Raw genomic sequence first — 16717 nt, 5'->3', positions numbered from 1 at the left:
CGCGCGTCTCGTATGCGGCCATCATGCCAGACGAGGGCCTGAGGTCAGCTCTGCCAGGAAGACTTAGCTCTTCATAGTCGAGCTTCACCTTGACTTACCAGAACAGCAGCCCGATACTCATCCAGTACCCGCCATAGCTGCACGATACAGTCATGCCGAAACTGTTCCCCGTGGCGAGCTCGCAAACACCCGACACAAACTGCGCAAGCCCGCCGACGAAGAACGCCATGCCCGTTGCGATGTTTGGGTGCGATATGCCCCGTGTCTGCACGTTGATCAGCGAGATGAGAAACGTTGAGTTGGCAAAGGAGACGAGGCCGAGTGGGGATGGGTTCGCGAAGGGCGGGCGGGCTGCGGTCAGCTCGGAGACGAGGAATGGAGGAGCAAGGATCAGGGAGCAGAGCTCACCTGGCGAGTGGTGCAGACAGCCCGCGGGTTGTAAGGAGCGGGGAGGTGCACGGGGGCATGCTTCTCGACGTCGAAGGACGGCGAGGATCGCGGGATGGAGATGTGTGGTGAGGTGCTGGGCATGAGGGATTCTCCTGTCACTGGCCATGAGCTCTGGGAGGGACTCACCTCTTCCCTCTTATAGGTCGCCCGAGTATGCCTGATGCGTAGCAAGAGTCGGCGGGTTGCTCCCACCCCTCACATCACACCATTGCAATAGGACGGGGTCCGAGGAAGAAGCGACACCAAGTTGACGTCGAAAGCCATCCAGCCTTGAGCCAATCTCTGTTCGGGTCGATATCTTGATGTCGACATTGTTGGGTTCTGGTTGCGAAAGGCGTCCGTGATCGAAGACGAAGAGCGACTGATTGGAACAGACCGAAGGTATGCAACTGTTCAAAGTGGGAGGGTATCTGCGAGGAAGACAGTGTGATGTCACGAGCTATACCTCTGCTACGGGCGCTCGGTCCCCCATCCGAATCATTCAAGGACCCCGATCGGCGCCCCTCGTGTTTGATCCGCAAGATCCAGCCTCACTCGGTTGTCACATCGGTAGTCACTTCGTCTCACCAATTGCGTCATTAAACCATGCAATACATGAAGACGCCCCGCAGGGCACATGCAAGATACAGGATGGATATGGTATGGGTATGATTAGACCAAGAACGTAACTCGTGAGATATCGGGACGGGGACGTGGGGAGCATGGAGGCGTGAAACGGTGCGTCGAGCGGACAGGCGATGGCTGGCCGGTGGCGTTTTGGGATGTGATGGGAGAGGACTGGGGGTGGACTGGAGCGTGAGTGTTGGGATGGTGGAGGGGAAGCAATCGCGGGGTGAGGTCTAGAGATACTCTAAGATCCGTCTAGGAACTGCGAAGAGGAGAGTCAGAGACAGTAGGAAACACAAGAAGCAAAGAAATGAGACCGCCGAGACGGGTGCCGAAGGCAGCCTATCGCGCGACCCCATTCAGCGATCCCGTGACCGACCCCGTGGCCGAAGCAAGCGACGCAGACGAGTCGGCACGTTGCCTCGCCTCAGGCGCGGGAGAGGGCAGGCGCAGTGTCTGTCCCGTCGCGACCGCGGGGTCCGACGTCGGCACACTGCTGTACGAATACAATTCGCCGCGCACCGTCTTAACGCCCGTGTTCGAGGGCGATGGTGTGCGCGAGATCGGCGCAGACTCGGGGTCCTCGACGCTCGGGGGCGGGGCGGTCTTGAGCGTGTCCATCTGGTCGTCAGCTGTGTCCATTATCACTCCTTCGAGATGCGACGGCATTCTGTCCAGAGGGCTCTTGCCCACTCGCGGCACTGCGTGCCACCTCTGTACTCACCGCAACCCAAGCCGCAGCACTCAGAATGATGCTCATGCCGACGAACGAGAGGAAGCTGGGGATCGTGTGGAACACGAACAGCTCGAGCACGACCGCAAACAGGATCTGCATGTAGGACGCGAGGCCTGCGCGGCCGGCCTTCTCCCGTTGCAGGCCGAAGGTGAGCAGCGCCTGAGCAATGAAGCCGAACACGCCGATGAGGATGATGAGCGCAAAGTCATAAGTGCCCTTCGGCCACGAGTGCTGGCCCGGCGTGAAGAGGATGCCCCTGGGTTGTCAGCGTGCATATTCTTCTCCTCAAACCGGGGTCGAGGTGAGGTTTCGGGTAACTGTGATTCCAGAACCACAATTCCAGAGAACGTGACAGCGAGGCGTGCTGCGGCGTGCCCATCGTGGCGTCGCGTTACACGCCCACCTGCCTCGTCCGCTCGACTGCTCGACCGGAATCTCGGACCCCGGACCCCGGACCGACTCCGCTACTCACAAAGAGGACGCAATGATGCAGCCGAGAGAGAAGTATCCGATGGAGTGGAGTGCATTGGCACGCTTGCCGATCTTGCGGATCGAGAGGTCTAACGTCAGCCAACTCGGTGGAATAATACTCACATGCTCCACTGGAGAAGAAGACGCCGATGATCGCCCAAGTTGCACCGAGGACGCGGTCGTGCTCGACGCCAGTGGTGGGCGGGACGGCCTCCTCGATTGGCGTGTCGTGTCCGCCCCAGCCGTGGCCGAAGATGAACGGCGGTCTGGAGATGAGCACGACTCCGCACAGGGACACAATGCCGGCTGTAGCTTCGCGGAGCGTGAAGGGCTCCTTCAGGAGGAGCCACCCGAGCAGTCCAGTAACAGTCGGCTGGAGGAACTGGATCGTGACCGTGTCGCTGACTGAGAGGTAGCGGAAGGCTTGGTACGCGCAAAGCAGACCCGAGAAGCCGCACAGTCCACGCAGCAGGAGCAGACGCCTGATGTCCGGCGGGCCGAGGATCGGATGCGGGTCGCGCTGCACACCCCACAGCACCGCCCAGCAACACATGCCCGTGATGCCCATGCGGACCAGGATGAGGGTGAGGGTGCTCATTCCTGTCGTCTCCATCAGATACTTGACGGAGAGGGACATGGCCGCGAAGAACAGCATGCTCGTCGCGATCAGGAACAGGCCATAGTTGTTGTCGTAGAGCGCGAGCACGGTTGGCGGGAAGTGTGAGCGCATGCGCCGCGCACTCAGCGACTCGGGCAGGTCCGGTAGCTTCATGCCGCTGGGGTGGTAGGCGACGTCGGTGCTGTCGTGAGGGGAAGGGGTGTGGGGCTCAGGTCGATTTCGGCCTGTGCGAGGGTGCGTTGGCGGGTGAGGCTTTTTCTGCTGGGAATGATCGTCGGAGCTAGTCTGGTCTGTCGCTGGTGACTAGCCGAGAGCTCGCTCGGTGATAGGTCGGAGAGTTCTGATCGGTCGTGTGCCAGTGTCGGGGTAACAGCACAGACAACAGAAAGTGTGCAGTGGCGACAGAGTAGAGCAGAGTAAAGTTGAGTGTAGCACCGTCACTCGTGCAAAAGCTCCAGCAGCAGACTGTCCGGTCCGAGCTCCAGCGGCCAGGCAAAGCGAGAGTGCAGAAAAAGACCGAAAGACGAGTGGCGTTCCCCGCCCACTGCGCCGTACCGGAGTTGGCCGACAGGGCGGAGTCGTTGCCAATCTGATAGTGTCACGGTCCGTCGACCGGTGAATAAGGAGTCATGCGCCCAGGATCACATCATGCGTCAGTTCTGTGCACATATTAGGACTGGGATGTGCAGTCGCTCGCTCCAAGTTCCCATTCAATTGCCTCAGAATAATCTAGTCGCAGCCCAATGGTCCAAGCCAAGTCCGGTCGAGCCGCACGAGTCGACATACACGACGTATGCGCCGAGTCGGACCTGGGCCTTGCTTGAACCTTGGAGCGCTCTGGAATGTCCACACATCACCCTGCACGCTTGCACTCGACTCCTGGACTCTTGGGGAATGGCTTTACGTACACACACGTGATCTTGCACGTGGCCCAGGCCGGGCCCTGGTTGCCTGGTGGAGGCCCCAGCCGGGCGCGCTGGGTCCGTTCGCGGATTCGATGCGATGACTACCCCGCGCACCCCCGCACGGCCGCGACTTAACCGGGATACGCGAGGTCCGGCCAACCCCACAACCTTCTCCCTTTGATTTCGTTGGGTATCGACACGGTTCATCCGAGAAATATCGTCTTATCAAAGTCCACAACGACTTCGCACCCCCGCGGCTTCCCTTTGCACAACTCACTTGCTGATCAGATAGCTTCGACCTTCTCGACCTTCAGGAATCTCGAGCATTGATCAACACGCTTTCCCGTACACACACACTTCTTTGTCCAGCGCCATGGCGACAGACCCCGAACTTCTGTGGCAGCCCGCCCACCCAGAGAAGGCCCAGGCGAGCCTCTTCCGCGACCACATCAACAAGAAGTACAACCTGAACTTGGGCTCGTATGAGGAGCTGTGGAAGTGGTCCTGCAACAACCGTGGCGACTACTGGTCCGAGGTCTGGGATTGGGAGGGAGTCGTCGGCGACAAGGGCGCTGCTCCCGTGAGTGTCCTCCCAACTTTGCTCCGCACGTGTCGAAATCTTGGGGCGTTAGCCGAGCGTCCACGGAGTTCCATGCGCCAACAACAACAACATTAGAGAACGCACCACTGACGCCCAGTACGTAGACGAGAAGGCGCTCCCCGTTGACAACCCGAAATGGTTCCCGAACGCCAAGCTGAACTGGGCCGAGAACCAGCTCCGCCATGTTAAGGAGCACCCCGACGACGTCGCCATCATCGACACGACGGAGCACTGCCCTGGCCACGAGCCCGCTGCGCGCCGTGTGACGCAGAAGGAGCTTTACGACCTCGTGTCCAAGGTGCAGCAGGCGATGAAGGCTGCGGGTGTGCAGAAGGGTCACCGCGTCGCCTACTGGGGTGGTAACCGTCTGGAGGCCGTCGCTGCTGTCCTCGCTGCTTCGTGAGTTGGGTAGTCTCTGTCAAAACTAACAACAGGTCTCTCGGTGCCATCTTCTCCTCCGCCGCTGCCGACTTTGGTGTCGACGGCGTCATCGAGCGTCTCGAGCAGATCAAGCCGCACGTCCTCCTCGTCTCGAACGGGTGTGTGTACAACGCCAAGTCGCACGCGCTCCTCCCCCTCCTGCCCAAGCTGCTCGGCAGCCTGACCCACCCGCCCAAGACGACTGTGCTCATCAACCACCTCCCCGACGAGCTCAACTCGCAGGCGAACATTGCCGACTTCATCGACGGCGGAAACGACGGCTGGACGAGCCTGGTCCGATGGGACGACTGGGTCGGACAGTACAAGCCGCAGGAGATCAGCTTTGAGCGTATCGGATTCAACGAGCCGATTTGGATCCTGTTCTCGAGCGGAACGACGGGCAAGCCAAAGGCTATTGTGGTGAGTACCGGGCGTCAGAAGACTGCTGCACGGTTGGAAGGAGTCCAGCTAACATTGCAGCACCGCCAGGGCGGTATGCTTATCGACTCGCTGCGCGAGCACCACATCCAGGGCGACATCACGCGCGGTAGCGTCTTCTTCTACTACACGACTCCCGGGTGGATGATGTGGCAGTACCTCATTTCCGGCCTCGGCACTGGCGCCACTGTCCTTCTCTACGACGGCTCGCCGCTGAAGGACCCCGGATCCCTCTGGCGCATGGTGGACGAGTACGGCATCACGCAGTTCGGCACGAGCGCCAAGTACATCGAGCAGCTGTCCAAGCACTACCCCGATGTCGGAGCGAAGCACGACCTGAGCACCCTGCGACAGATCATGAGCACGGGCTCGCCGCTGCCGCCGCACCTTTTCGACTATGTCTACGAGAACATCAAGAAGGACGTGCTCCTCGGCTCCGTCTCGGGCGGCACGGACATTTGCTCCGTTTTCGCGGGGCGCTGCACCGCGCTCCCCGTGTACAGGGGCGAGATCCAGGCGCGCATGCTCGGATTCGCGCTCGACAGCACCGCGGCGGTCGAGCACGGCGAGGGCGAGCTGATGGTGCGCCAGGCGTTCCCGATCGAGCCGGTGGGATTCTGGCCGCTGCCCGCCGCCTCTCTGCCTGATGGCGACCTGATCGCGCCGGCCGACTGCGACGCGGCCGCGCAGCGCTTCAAGGACAGCTACTTCCGCGACGACGGGCTCTGGTACCACGGCGACTTTGTGCAGATCACGCGCTCGCGCTCGGGCAACGGCGGCGGCCTCGTCTTCCTCGGCCGCTCGGACGGTGTCCTGAACCCGGGCGGCATCCGGTTCGGCCCCACGGACATCTACTCTGTGCTCGAGAACCCGGCCTTTGCGGCCAAGGGCGTCGAGGAAACGCTTGTTGTGGGTCTGCTCGTCGACGGCGGCGCGGACGAGAAGGTCATCCTCTTCGTCAAGATGCACGAGGGCAAGACGCTCGACGACGAGCTCGTCAAGCTCATCAAGACCTCGATCCGCGCAGCCAGGTCCGCCAGACATGTGCCCGCCAAGATTCTCCAGGTTTCCGACATTCCGATGACGCTGACAGGGAAGAAGATCGAGGTCCCCATCCGCAAGGTCATCAATGGCGCGCCGACCTCGAGCATCAACCCCGCCACGCTCAGGAATCCGGAGTGTCTCGAGGAATATGCAAAGCTCGGGTACGAGATGAGGAAAGAGGAGGGCATGCTTGACCACAAGGACGGCACCCTCAACTAAAACAATATATAGACTAGACTTCTCACAGTGTGGCTTTATGCAAATACAGCTAAATACTACAACTACGTTACGGGTCGATCATTTCTTAGAATCGCCATGGTGTTGATACATCAGGTGGTGAATGCGGTTGCGGCGCTGATCGCGGCGTCCATGGTAGCGGAGCTAACGAGGCGTACCGTCCATCCCTGAAGCTCGACCATAAGGAAGGCAATGGCGTCTTCGTCGAACGGCGCAGGCTCGTGCAGAATCGTACTCGGCTCCGGAGATTCGCCAAACAGCTCTTCCGGGCTATACAACCTTATTGGTCTCTCTGGAGATGGACCAGGGGTCTCGGGAGCACTCATGCTCCGAATTTGATGCACCCATCGGCGGGTGTGGAAACTCGCTCCGTCGTCGTCGACGTCGCTGAGCGGAGGGGTTGAAGGGTCTGGGGTGACAGCTGCTGACGACGCAAAGTTCTCATTCGGGTCGCCCGGCACGTCTGCGCTGTTAGCATATCCATCCGATAACAGCGAAACTCACACTGCGGGCTGGACATCTCTGCACCATCGTCGCCGCCGCGGTCGTCCGCTGCCACCGACCGTTGATTACTCTCGCCGGGTCCGGCGGGACGCCGTTCGGAGGTTTCGTTGCCCGTCCGTGGGTACTGGTCCCTCGGGCTTTCGTTTTGATCGCCGTTGTAGGCGTCTCTGTCGTCTGCCCCGCCACCTCTACTTCCTTTGCCTCCTCCGCCTCCTCCGCCTCTTCCTCCCTTTCCTCCTCCTCCTCCCTGCCCACCGTGGCCGCCACGTCCACCCCATCCTCCACGGCCGCCTTGCCCGCTCCACCCGTCGTAGGATGTCCGTCCCCCGAGGGTGCCGGCGCCTCCACAGAGCGCTTCTGTCTTTTGCGGTAAGTATCGGGAGGCACAGGGTCGTCGCTCCCTTCGCGGAGCAGTTCTCGCTTCACAATCGTCCACCACGCGGGGAACTCCCGGGGATGAGCCTTCGCCGCAAGCTCCATCAGGGCGACAAGGGAGGTGGGGTCGTTCGGGTCGAGGCAGACCGATTGATCCTGACCGAGGGGAACGTCGGCGCGGGGCACAGTGTCGGGCAATGGATCGGGCATCGCGGCAGCGATCCTGCGAACTAGGGCAATAAAGTCCCACAAGACCCTCAGCTCCTCGTCGTTGAGGTCCGGTCCGTCGAGCATGTCGTGCGGCATTTGATCTTCCAGTCCGGATGCTTGACAGAATTGAGATACGGTCATAGTTGTTCCTGCCCTGGATCTCATCTCGACCATGATCTCCCCGTGGTGAGGAATGTACATGCGGGAGAATTGGGAGCTGAGGACGAAGAGGCCCAAGTACGTGCCGCACCATTCGTTGCTCTGGATAAGGTAGAGTAGACACTGACCCATTCCTTGTTGGAAGCGGGTCGCCTTGTCCTTTGGCTTATTCTGATGAGTGAGCTCTCCATTGGCTGGGCTCACAACTACTCACCTTTTCAAAGGCCTTAACCTCGCCGGCCAAAAGCACAAGTCTCTTGTGTGCATCTGTCTCTGGGCGTAGAACGATCATAATGTCAGGGACGCGAACGCTGGCGGCAGACGAATCCGATGCGGACCTGGCGGAAGTCGTCGGGGTGGAATCCTGTCATCAGTGATGGCATATCGTATGCGACGCACCTTGCCCGTCACAATGTCGCGCACCTCCTGGTGCTACTTGATCAAGCGGCTTGGTATGCCTTGCAGGTGAAACGGAACAGACCGCGCCCCGACGAAGATATTGTCCATGTTTGAACCCGCGTAGTTGGCTAGCGTCGCCTTGCTCTTTCGGACGATTGCTCCCTTCGCCATATTTACGATTGAGGATACCGCCCCTTGCAGAACAGCATCCTCCTGGACCTTATCCTGCCTCATGCTGTCTATCCATAGGACAACGGGCGAGAATATGAGATCGTCAAGTGGAAGCTCGAGTTCGGAGCCGCGCACGGTGAATGGCATCGTATTCAAGGAGCTTGCCGGATAGTTTTGGGCGTTGAGCGTCGGCGAGGAATGAAGTGTTGGTGGGACATTTTCAGCGGTATGGACAACGTGCAGCGAGAAATGAATGAGAGGGAGTGCTGGACTGGTGATGTCAACAATCGGCTGGGCAGCGACGCGCTTGGGTCCCTGTATCACGTGATGACGGGATAACCACTTCTTATCTAGGGCTCAAAAATGTATTCGATACTTGAGATCAGTCATCGCATGCATCAGAAAGACACTGATAAACTTTCTAATCGGCCTCCTCCGACTACAGAAGCTGCATCTGATACTAAGGAACGTCACGTGGTCGAAATACAAGTTGGGAGAGTTCGAAGATAATCGTGTTTCACCAACCGATGAGGAGCCGCATAATCAACTCCGACTCTTCCGATCTCGCGGTGACGGATGCCCGTGCGCTCGATGGGACATTGTCTTCCTCAACTTCTTTCACGAACAATGCAGGTCACCACATGTTGCCCAGAAGACAGTAAGCGCGCCTGAGCGCATCTGGTGAGTCACCGTGTTCGTCGGGTGGCAATCTGTGGCGAGCGGCGCCGAGGCCCCTGCGTGGTTGGTCGGTGGCAAACATTGTTATTGACATTGTCGGGACCTTCCGGGGTTGCACGGACTGGGCCTCTCCGCCGACCTCCTCCCCCCGTCCCATCCGCGTGTGTGCGAGCGTGCGTGCGTATGCGTGCATGTCCGAAAAGCAGCGTCTCAAAAATGGCTTAGCAACGAGATCGCATCTCTGACTTCCTCCCACTCCCGCACTCACTGCGCTAGCTCTCGTCACTTGGTCACTGACGATGACGCCCAGCACCGTTCCAGTCCTCTACAGCCGGCTCACGAGCGACATGACGACCGGCGGCGATTGTCTGCCCATTGAGCGTCTAGGCTTGGACGACTCGGTGCTGACGCAGGCGGACACGAGGCTCAACGCACGCCTCTGGGGACTGCATGCGGTTGACAGCTCGGAGGAGGAGCTGAAGGAGCTCGCCGTGGTATCCTTTCTGATCCACAAGCCGTGAGCTTACTTCACACTGCGTGGCAATGCTGACTCCAGAGGGACACCCGTGGCGAGCTACCTCCCGACTCACGACAGGCAGCAGCGCAACTCACTCCTGATCTTCGTGCACGCCGCTCTTGCCTTTCTTCGGCATGGGAGCAGGGAAGGGGACGACGCGAACGAAGCGGAAGAGGCGCTGGAAGCTGCTCGGCGGCGGAAGGCCGACAATGAAGCCGAGCCGGTGTACGACCTCGTTCCGCGACTGAAAATGCGGATGGAGGCGGCGGACTCGCAGCTGCTCAGCGTCGGACGGCATCACGAGGCGCTGGCGGTGTACCTCGGCCTCCTGCTCGACATGCTTCCGTGGCATGCGTGCCCGATCGCGATGACACCGGACCAGGCGGAGGAGACTGGGGTGGCGCATCTGTGAGCTATCAAAATACGGATCATGCTGACATCCAGGCAGGGAGATCTCATCCTTAGGATCGCGAAGACGTGGGACAGTCTGGGGCACTACTTCCGCGCAATCCAGTGGGCACGCCTCCTCGTCGAGATGCGGTATGTGACCCACACCACGCTTATCGTAGGCATCGCTGGTGAGTGAGGGCGCCCGCGACGATGAAGTCGCAGCAGCATGGACAGGAGAGGAGGGCGGATTAACATCAGTTCTCAAGAATGCGCACTTCTCGCTGTGCCACCAGTGGAATCAGACCTTGGGCAACATCCCCGCCGAGGCAGACGCGATAACGAAGCTGATGCTGGCAAGGAAGGGCAGCGGGCTCGCGCACCGCTACTGCTTGACGACAGCGCACGAGGGGTGTCTCGCCTACCCTCAGCCCTCCGGGCCGCATTTCCGTTACCAACACTACTAGCAGAACCCCCTAACGATTACAAACATCGTCATGAAGAAGACGAAGAGCAAAGACAAATGTCCAGCTCCGTACGCACGGCTCATCAGTTATAATTCGTCACACACACTCTCTCTCTTTGTTATAATCAGACACTCGAGCCAGCATGAACGACCCCCTGTAACATATGTCCGAACTTTCCGAGCCTCCGAGCGTTGATCCGTGCACCGAGCGTCGGGGCAGGTGTCCCGAAGACGGGCCCGAGATCGCCCGTTTCCGACACATATCATGTCAGCACTCAGACTAACGCAGTCAGTACGCCATGCCTGATGCACATCAGTCATCACCACACTACTCTTGAGCTCACTACGGCGTTGGTCAGACCGACAGCTTGATGAGTTAGCCACACAGCCACAATGTCTCCACTCCCTCTCCCAACCCGGCATTCGGCCGCTCGGTCTCGGCCGCCCACATGCCACCTCCCTCCGCTCCACAGATCTCCCCAGACCGAAGCACTGAGTCCAGGCTATGCGCTCCTGCATACCTCGACTAAGACATTCAGGCCAACTCATCTCGTTTCCAGCAAACCTGCTAGAATGGTCGCGAAACGAGCCACTTGTCTGGAACCATTCACTCCGGTCGAGCAATACAGGCTGGCCTGGACGGGGGGAGCGCCATTCTATTCGCTTCCGGTGTACACCCACATCCATATCCACATCCAAGTCCAGAGATCGCCCAAAGCCCAGATTTTCCAGATCAGCCGGTCTTCTCGGTGAGGGTGACAGTACCCTACAGTTGTTCAGCGTCGCACGTCGCTCGGCGGTGACTACTCGCCATTGACTCGGCCATTCATGACGTTTGCACCCGACCAGACCGACCAAGCCTCTTGAGCATGTGGAGCGTGCCGGGCGTTTGCCGTCTCCCGCAGATCTCGAGGGCCGTGCACTGTGACGCTCTGAATACTGCAGGTGGACATGGCGGATTGTGGGGTTGCATTCATTGACATTTTGAAAGAGGCATAGCGTAGGGGAACTTGTCGCACCACTGCCACCATGCACCATCCCGTGATCGCGGGTCGTGTGGGCAGCGCAGGCAGCGGGTGTGCAAGTTGCATGACGTACGGCGATCTTAGGTGCATTGAGTGCGTGCAGTAGTGCGTGCAGCTCGTCTCGGTACGACACCGAGGCCGTTAGTCCTTGCTCACACGACGTGCAGCCCATCTGCCAGGTAATGCAGCGGTAGTGCGTACAGTCTGCTTCGAATCGGTTCCCAGCGATGTGTCTAGTTCGCTTCCATCGTTCCCAAACACTGTTCCAACCCTTCAAGTCCTTTTGGACATGCTGTCGGCCGTCCCTCGCCGGCGGTGCCAGCCCGTGCCAGTCCGTGCCCGCCCGTGCCAGACCTGGGTCAGACACCGTTTCATTGACACTTTGTGCCCGGCCATTCATCGCATTGATGGACAGAGTTGGGTCAGTGTTATCTTTACGTGATTTCTGCGTCTATCACAAGTCGCAGGTTCTCTCGTAAGCGCAACACCTTGGGCGCACTTGCGCAGCCACCTCTCCGCCTTCAAGGAGGGCAAGGGCCAAGGGCGAGAGCAGCACATTATGCATAGTAAATTCTCCTATCCCCCAACTCGCTCTATCTCCCTCACTTGTCTTGCGGCTCCGGATATCTGGGAATCTCACACCCCACCACACCTAACATACCATTCGGGGACTAATAAACGTTGTGAGAAACTTATGCCTCGACGTCGTCACAGTGGGTCGGCCGCCGCCCACTCCTCCTGTGGAGCTTTGCAGTGCAGCGCAGCCGCAGACGGTGGATGTTCACACATCCACCCGAGCCCTGCAGACATCCAAGCTTAGCTTGAGTTGGGTTGGGTTGGGTGAATGCGGTGCGATAGCCGCGCAACTTTATCGACATTGTTTACTCATCTGCCTAACTTATTCCCCCCTCCTTCTTCGCTCTCGTGAGCCGTGAGTTTTGCTCCTTTCGCCTTCGCGTAGGTCTCGGACCCGCCGTGCAGCTGATCGTGGCAGCTGGGCTCCCCCCCTACCTCTCCTATTCCTCTCTTTCCCTTTCTCCCCTCGTTCCTACCGTCCAAACTCTATCGCAACAGTTGCTCGCATAACACCAGCCGATGCCACGAAATTAAACTCCAGAGCACCGATCATTTAAAGTCCATTAAGCTGCAGCATGGCACGCCAGATGCCGGGGCTTGCGTACCTCTTGTCCCTTTCGAACCCCTGGGTTCGATTACGCATTACCTTGGGCTTGCTTGGTTCACGCCCTTCCTTCCTGCTTGAAGGGCATGCGTACAAACCCAACTTGCTCTGCGGCTCTGGGACATGGCTTGGCTCTGGGACAGCCCACTGAGAAAGCACTGTTTGGGTGTGCAGATTAGGCCTCAGGATTGATCAGATAATTAATCCCCCTATCACACACTCTGATCTCGCTCGTTATGCCCCTATCGCTTATTGGAATCTGAACTCTGATGGTCTCTGGTCTTGTTTGTTTGTGCTCCTCTCCCGGGCGCGCGTGGCAGGGCCGACTTTACGCCTCCCTCTTCCCTCCTCTGCTCTCGCTCTCCCTTTCTCTGCCTTTGCATGTTCGCTTCTGCTGCAAGCACGGCTGCGCGTCCGCACGCACGCATGCGCGCACGCATGCGCGCACGCACTCCAATCCGATCTTGCTGACGAACTGAATGCCCGGCTGACGTACTGCTCAATGTCTCGCCGGCAGACATCCCGGAACCGGACTGATCCCCAGTAACACAAGCGTCGTCATCCATGACTCACCAAGGAGAGCGTAACGTTGTGCCTCGACCGGTAGCGTCCAGCCTGCTATTCACCCCCTATTCAGTCCAGGAATACCGGATTTCCACTCGCAAAGCATCACGAGCGCACTTGCGCACTTGGGTGGCTCCAGTGCAAAACTGAAAACTGAAAACACAGGCGACAGAATACAGGACACCGGAACGTAGCGCCAGGTATCAAGCAAGCTCGAGCGACGGCGCCTGCTCGGTTGCGAAAAACACCTGATGGACCTGGCGTCGTGATCAGTTCTGGGCTGAACTCTAAGTAGTGCTCGTGCAGTCGCGCGCGAAGTCGTGTAAATTTCATTGCATGGAACAAGGGATCCTCCAAACATCTCAGGATCCGGGAACACGATAATGATACTGAGAGGAGGAAATGTACGATACGATACGGCAAGCAGTGCGCGCGGGGGATTGGCCGGCGACTTGAGAGGACTGGATAGAGTACAATTTCAATGGAGACCAATGTCAAAAAGAGTTCAAGTGGGTTGATGATATTATGAGCGCAGGCTAATGGAGCTGGGTGAGGTATCAACTTCGGGGTGGAGAGGACGTGTGGCACATGTGTTGAGACGCGCGACGACGAAGTGAATCGAAATAAAAAGCGAAAAATGTCTTGGTGAGAAGATATGATTGCGTTGTTACAGTGTGCGTTGAGAGGATGTGGTCGTGTAAAAGGAAGTGTTCGCGAAGCGCCTCGGGAGGTATATCAATCAACAGATGGGGAGGGTATCAAAGCCCCGCGTCTAAAAGCGTGAATTGTCCTGGGCTTTCTTTTACTGGACGATGTACTCGTCCCAGCCACCACCTTCCGACTGTTGAGGTTGGGAGTACATGGCAGGCTGAGACTGGTGCGAGGGCGGGGGGTGGGGCGCGTGCGAGTACTGCGGCTGCTGCGGAGGGTACGCGCTGGCGTACGATGATGGTCCCTCCGAGGGCTGGGCGTAGTACTGCTGCGCGGCATGCGGGGGCGGCGGCGGCGGGTGAGCGTACTCGTGGTGAGGAGCCGCCTCCATCGGCGCCCACTGTCCTTGAGCGTAGTGAAGAGGAACAGCGGTGAGCGGCGCAAGACCACCCTGGTGCATGGGGTACTGGGCCGGGTTGGCAAAGTCCCGGTAGCCGAACTGCTGGTGCTGGTGCGACTGGGGGTCCGGGTAGGGCATTGATCGGGGGTGGGCGAGCTGGTAGCTGGGAACCGAGGCGCGGCGCGCGGCGTTCTCCACCATCATGTGAGGCGTAACAACCGTGAAGGCTCCACCGACTCCTCGTCCACCACGTCGGCGACCGTTGCGGCGGCTTCCTCCACGCTCGTACTGGTAGTCCGGGAACTTCTTCTTGAAAGCGCGCATGAGGCGGTCAGCGAGCTCGGCCCAGGGAGCCTTCTGGTCCGGGGTCATGTTGTTCCACTCGCGACCAAGGATCTTGGAGAGCTCTCCAGTCTGGAGCTGGGGGTTGTGGAGTGCGAGCTCTGATCGGCGAACGCGCATGTAGATGAAGTAGACGTTCATCGGGCGACGAGGAGTGAAGTCGGCCTTGCGGTCCTGGCGGAGGATGTCCGGGAGGTCGTCCCAGTCCTCGAAGTTGGTCGTCGGCCACTGAACGGAGGGGGGAACAATGGGAGGAATGATGATGGCCTCAGTCTCCGGCTTGCCAGCCAGAGGGGACTTGGAGTCGTAGTTCTGGTCGGAAGACCGCCTCGAGGCGGTCGAAGTCGGGGACGAGAAACCAGGGGACGTGTAGTTCTCCGACGACTGCGGCGGCGGGTTGGGGCCCTGGCGGCGGTCATAGTACTCCTCCTGGGTGGAAGAGGTAGCGGGGAACTCGGAGTTGAGGGGAGTGACGGGGGAGAGGGAAGGCGGGACCGCGGGGACGGCTCCCGGAGCGTTCATGTTGTAGGCGTTGAAGGAAGAAGAGTATTCGTACTCAGGCTTGGATCCTATCGGCTTCTGGTCCATGGTATGGAGGGGAGGTAATGTTGTGGAGTTGGCGGCGGTCGTAGCGGACATGGACAGAGGCGACAGTGGTCGGTTGCTAAGAGTGTTGAATTGTGAAGCGGAAGGGGTAGTACGTGAAGATAGGGGTATGCGATGATGACCACCAGGGGTAGGTGTACCAAGTTAAGTGTTTGACAAATGACTTGATACTACGTAAGATGAGCAGGGGTTTGTGGAGTACTAGAATGCGCTGGTGTGCATTCAGATACCGTTGACGTCGACGAGCTTGCGAGCGATGGTGTGCAGTGATGTCGAGAGAAGGTTGTTGACGTTGCGTAAAGGTTGGAAGTTGAGGGGGGAAGATGAGTGGGAGGTGGACGAGTTCCTGGGTACTTGTAGTCTATGTCAACAGCGTGAGGTCGAGCACCGAGGAGTGAGAGCAGAGGAGGAGCGTTGATTGAGAGCGCGCGCGTCTTGGTCCTGGTCCTAGTCCTAGTCCTGGATTTCTGGTTCTGGCGTCGAGAGCTAAGAGACTGAAGCTCGGGTGCTGAGGGTGACTGAGGAAGGAGAGGAGAGGAGCAGGGGAGGAGGAGGAAGGGAGCGGAGATATGGGATGAGGGGGATCGAGGGCTTGAACGGATTGGCTCTGAATGTCTAGCGCCGAGTTGCTGGTAGAGGTAAAGCGTGAGGAAGTCGGAGTCGCTGGAGAGATAGGGAATAGGGTGAGAGTGATGTATGTATAAAGCTTTGGGTGATCGCAGAGAGGATGGCGAGGAGGGAGTGAGCGCGCGCAATGGTAGAGAGTGCCGTGTGGGCTCTGGCTCTGATGATCTGGGCATGACGGCTAGAGCGGCAGCGGCATCGGGCGGGGGATGCTGGAGGTGGTGGTGGGTGTGGGAGAAGGGATGATCGCTGTGGGTGGTTTGGCTCTGGTGCTGTGGTCAGGATCGCAGGATCGCAGGATCGCAGGGCTGGTCTAGCTCTGGAGCTTCCTGGAGCAGCGGCGCCAGGTTGGAGTAAGCCAGTCCAGTCGACCTCGTCCAGCTGCTAGAGCGCTAGAGGGTTCAGGGTCCACAGACTAAGGACTAAGGTCCTAAGGATCCCCAAGGGCAGACGCCACAGAATGAGGCACCATCCAGGGCATGCCAGGCCCAAGGCACGAGGCGGCGGAGGGACGGGGGAGCAGGGACACGGTGGGTCCGTCCTGGCCAGGGTCCAGAGGCAACAGAGGGCAGACGGAGCCTCTTGCGCCTTAGTCTGCCTAGGCCAGGGTTCCATAGCCTTACCACGAGGAACACACCACTCGACCACTCCGACATCGCAATCCCATCCAACTCGCCAGTAGCCACAGGCTGCCGCGCACGAGCAGCGACCTAGAACCAATCGGCCCAATCCGCAGCTCCTCTCCTGCTCAAAGAGGATCAGCGGCGTATTCACTCTGATCAGGTTAAAAAGTGCCAGCGCCCTGACTCGCCCTGATCTGAATGGCCCTGAATGGAATGCCCTGAATAGGCACACAAGGTTCAGGCCCCATCATCATCTCTCATCCTCTGTAATCCTCCCCTCGCGCTCCTCGACAGCTCATCAGAACCTGA

At 59.2% G+C, this 16717-nt stretch overlaps 5 protein-coding genes across 5 annotated transcripts; 1 reads left to right on the top strand and 4 right to left on the bottom strand.

Annotated features, from left to right (window-relative positions):
* Window positions 1–1398: 1398 nt before the first annotated feature.
* On the bottom strand, window positions 1399–3035 carry A1Q1_07048 (putative integral membrane protein DUF6; the record flags this gene model as incomplete). The annotated part of the gene is made up of 4 exons (XM_014327297.1): window positions 1399–1677; window positions 1781–2048; window positions 2196–2256; window positions 2387–3035. The coding sequence occupies 4 exons, from the start codon at window positions 3033–3035 to the stop codon at window positions 1399–1401; spliced, it is 1257 nt and encodes a 418-aa protein (XP_014182772.1).
* Window positions 3036–4160: 1125 nt separating this feature from the next.
* A1Q1_07047 (uncharacterized protein) lies at window positions 4161–6509 on the top strand (the record flags this gene model as incomplete). The annotated part of the gene is made up of 4 exons (XM_014327296.1): window positions 4161–4367; window positions 4420–4747; window positions 4801–5228; window positions 5289–6509. 4 exons carry the CDS (start codon window positions 4161–4163, stop codon window positions 6507–6509), a joined length of 2184 nt encoding a protein of 727 aa, XP_014182771.1.
* A 110-nt stretch (window positions 6510–6619) lies between these two features.
* Window positions 6620–8492, bottom strand: A1Q1_07046 (uncharacterized protein; the record flags this gene model as incomplete). The annotated part of the gene is made up of 4 exons (XM_014327295.1): window positions 6620–6990; window positions 7091–7940; window positions 7990–8113; window positions 8257–8492. 4 exons carry the CDS (start codon window positions 8490–8492, stop codon window positions 6620–6622), a joined length of 1581 nt encoding a protein of 526 aa, XP_014182770.1.
* Window positions 8493–13964: 5472 nt separating this feature from the next.
* On the bottom strand, window positions 13965–15143 carry A1Q1_07045 (uncharacterized protein; the record flags this gene model as incomplete). Its single annotated transcript, XM_014327294.1, has 1 exon — window positions 13965–15143. The coding sequence occupies one exon, from the start codon at window positions 15141–15143 to the stop codon at window positions 13965–13967; it is 1179 nt and encodes a 392-aa protein (XP_014182769.1).
* Window positions 15144–15331: 188 nt separating this feature from the next.
* Window positions 15332–15961, bottom strand: A1Q1_07044 (uncharacterized protein; the record flags this gene model as incomplete). Its single annotated transcript, XM_014327293.1, has 1 exon — window positions 15332–15961. One exon carries the CDS (start codon window positions 15959–15961, stop codon window positions 15332–15334), a length of 630 nt encoding a protein of 209 aa, XP_014182768.1.
* Window positions 15962–16717: the final 756 nt, after the last annotated feature.

The sequence above is a fragment of the Trichosporon asahii genome (genome assembly GCF_000293215.1).
Source record: "Trichosporon asahii var. asahii CBS 2479 unplaced genomic scaffold scaffold00009, whole genome shotgun sequence".
Lineage (NCBI taxonomy): Eukaryota > Fungi > Basidiomycota > Tremellomycetes > Trichosporonales > Trichosporonaceae > Trichosporon > Trichosporon asahii.
Note: the sequence above shows the minus strand (reverse complement) of the source record. Positions and strands in the feature narration are given on the sequence as shown.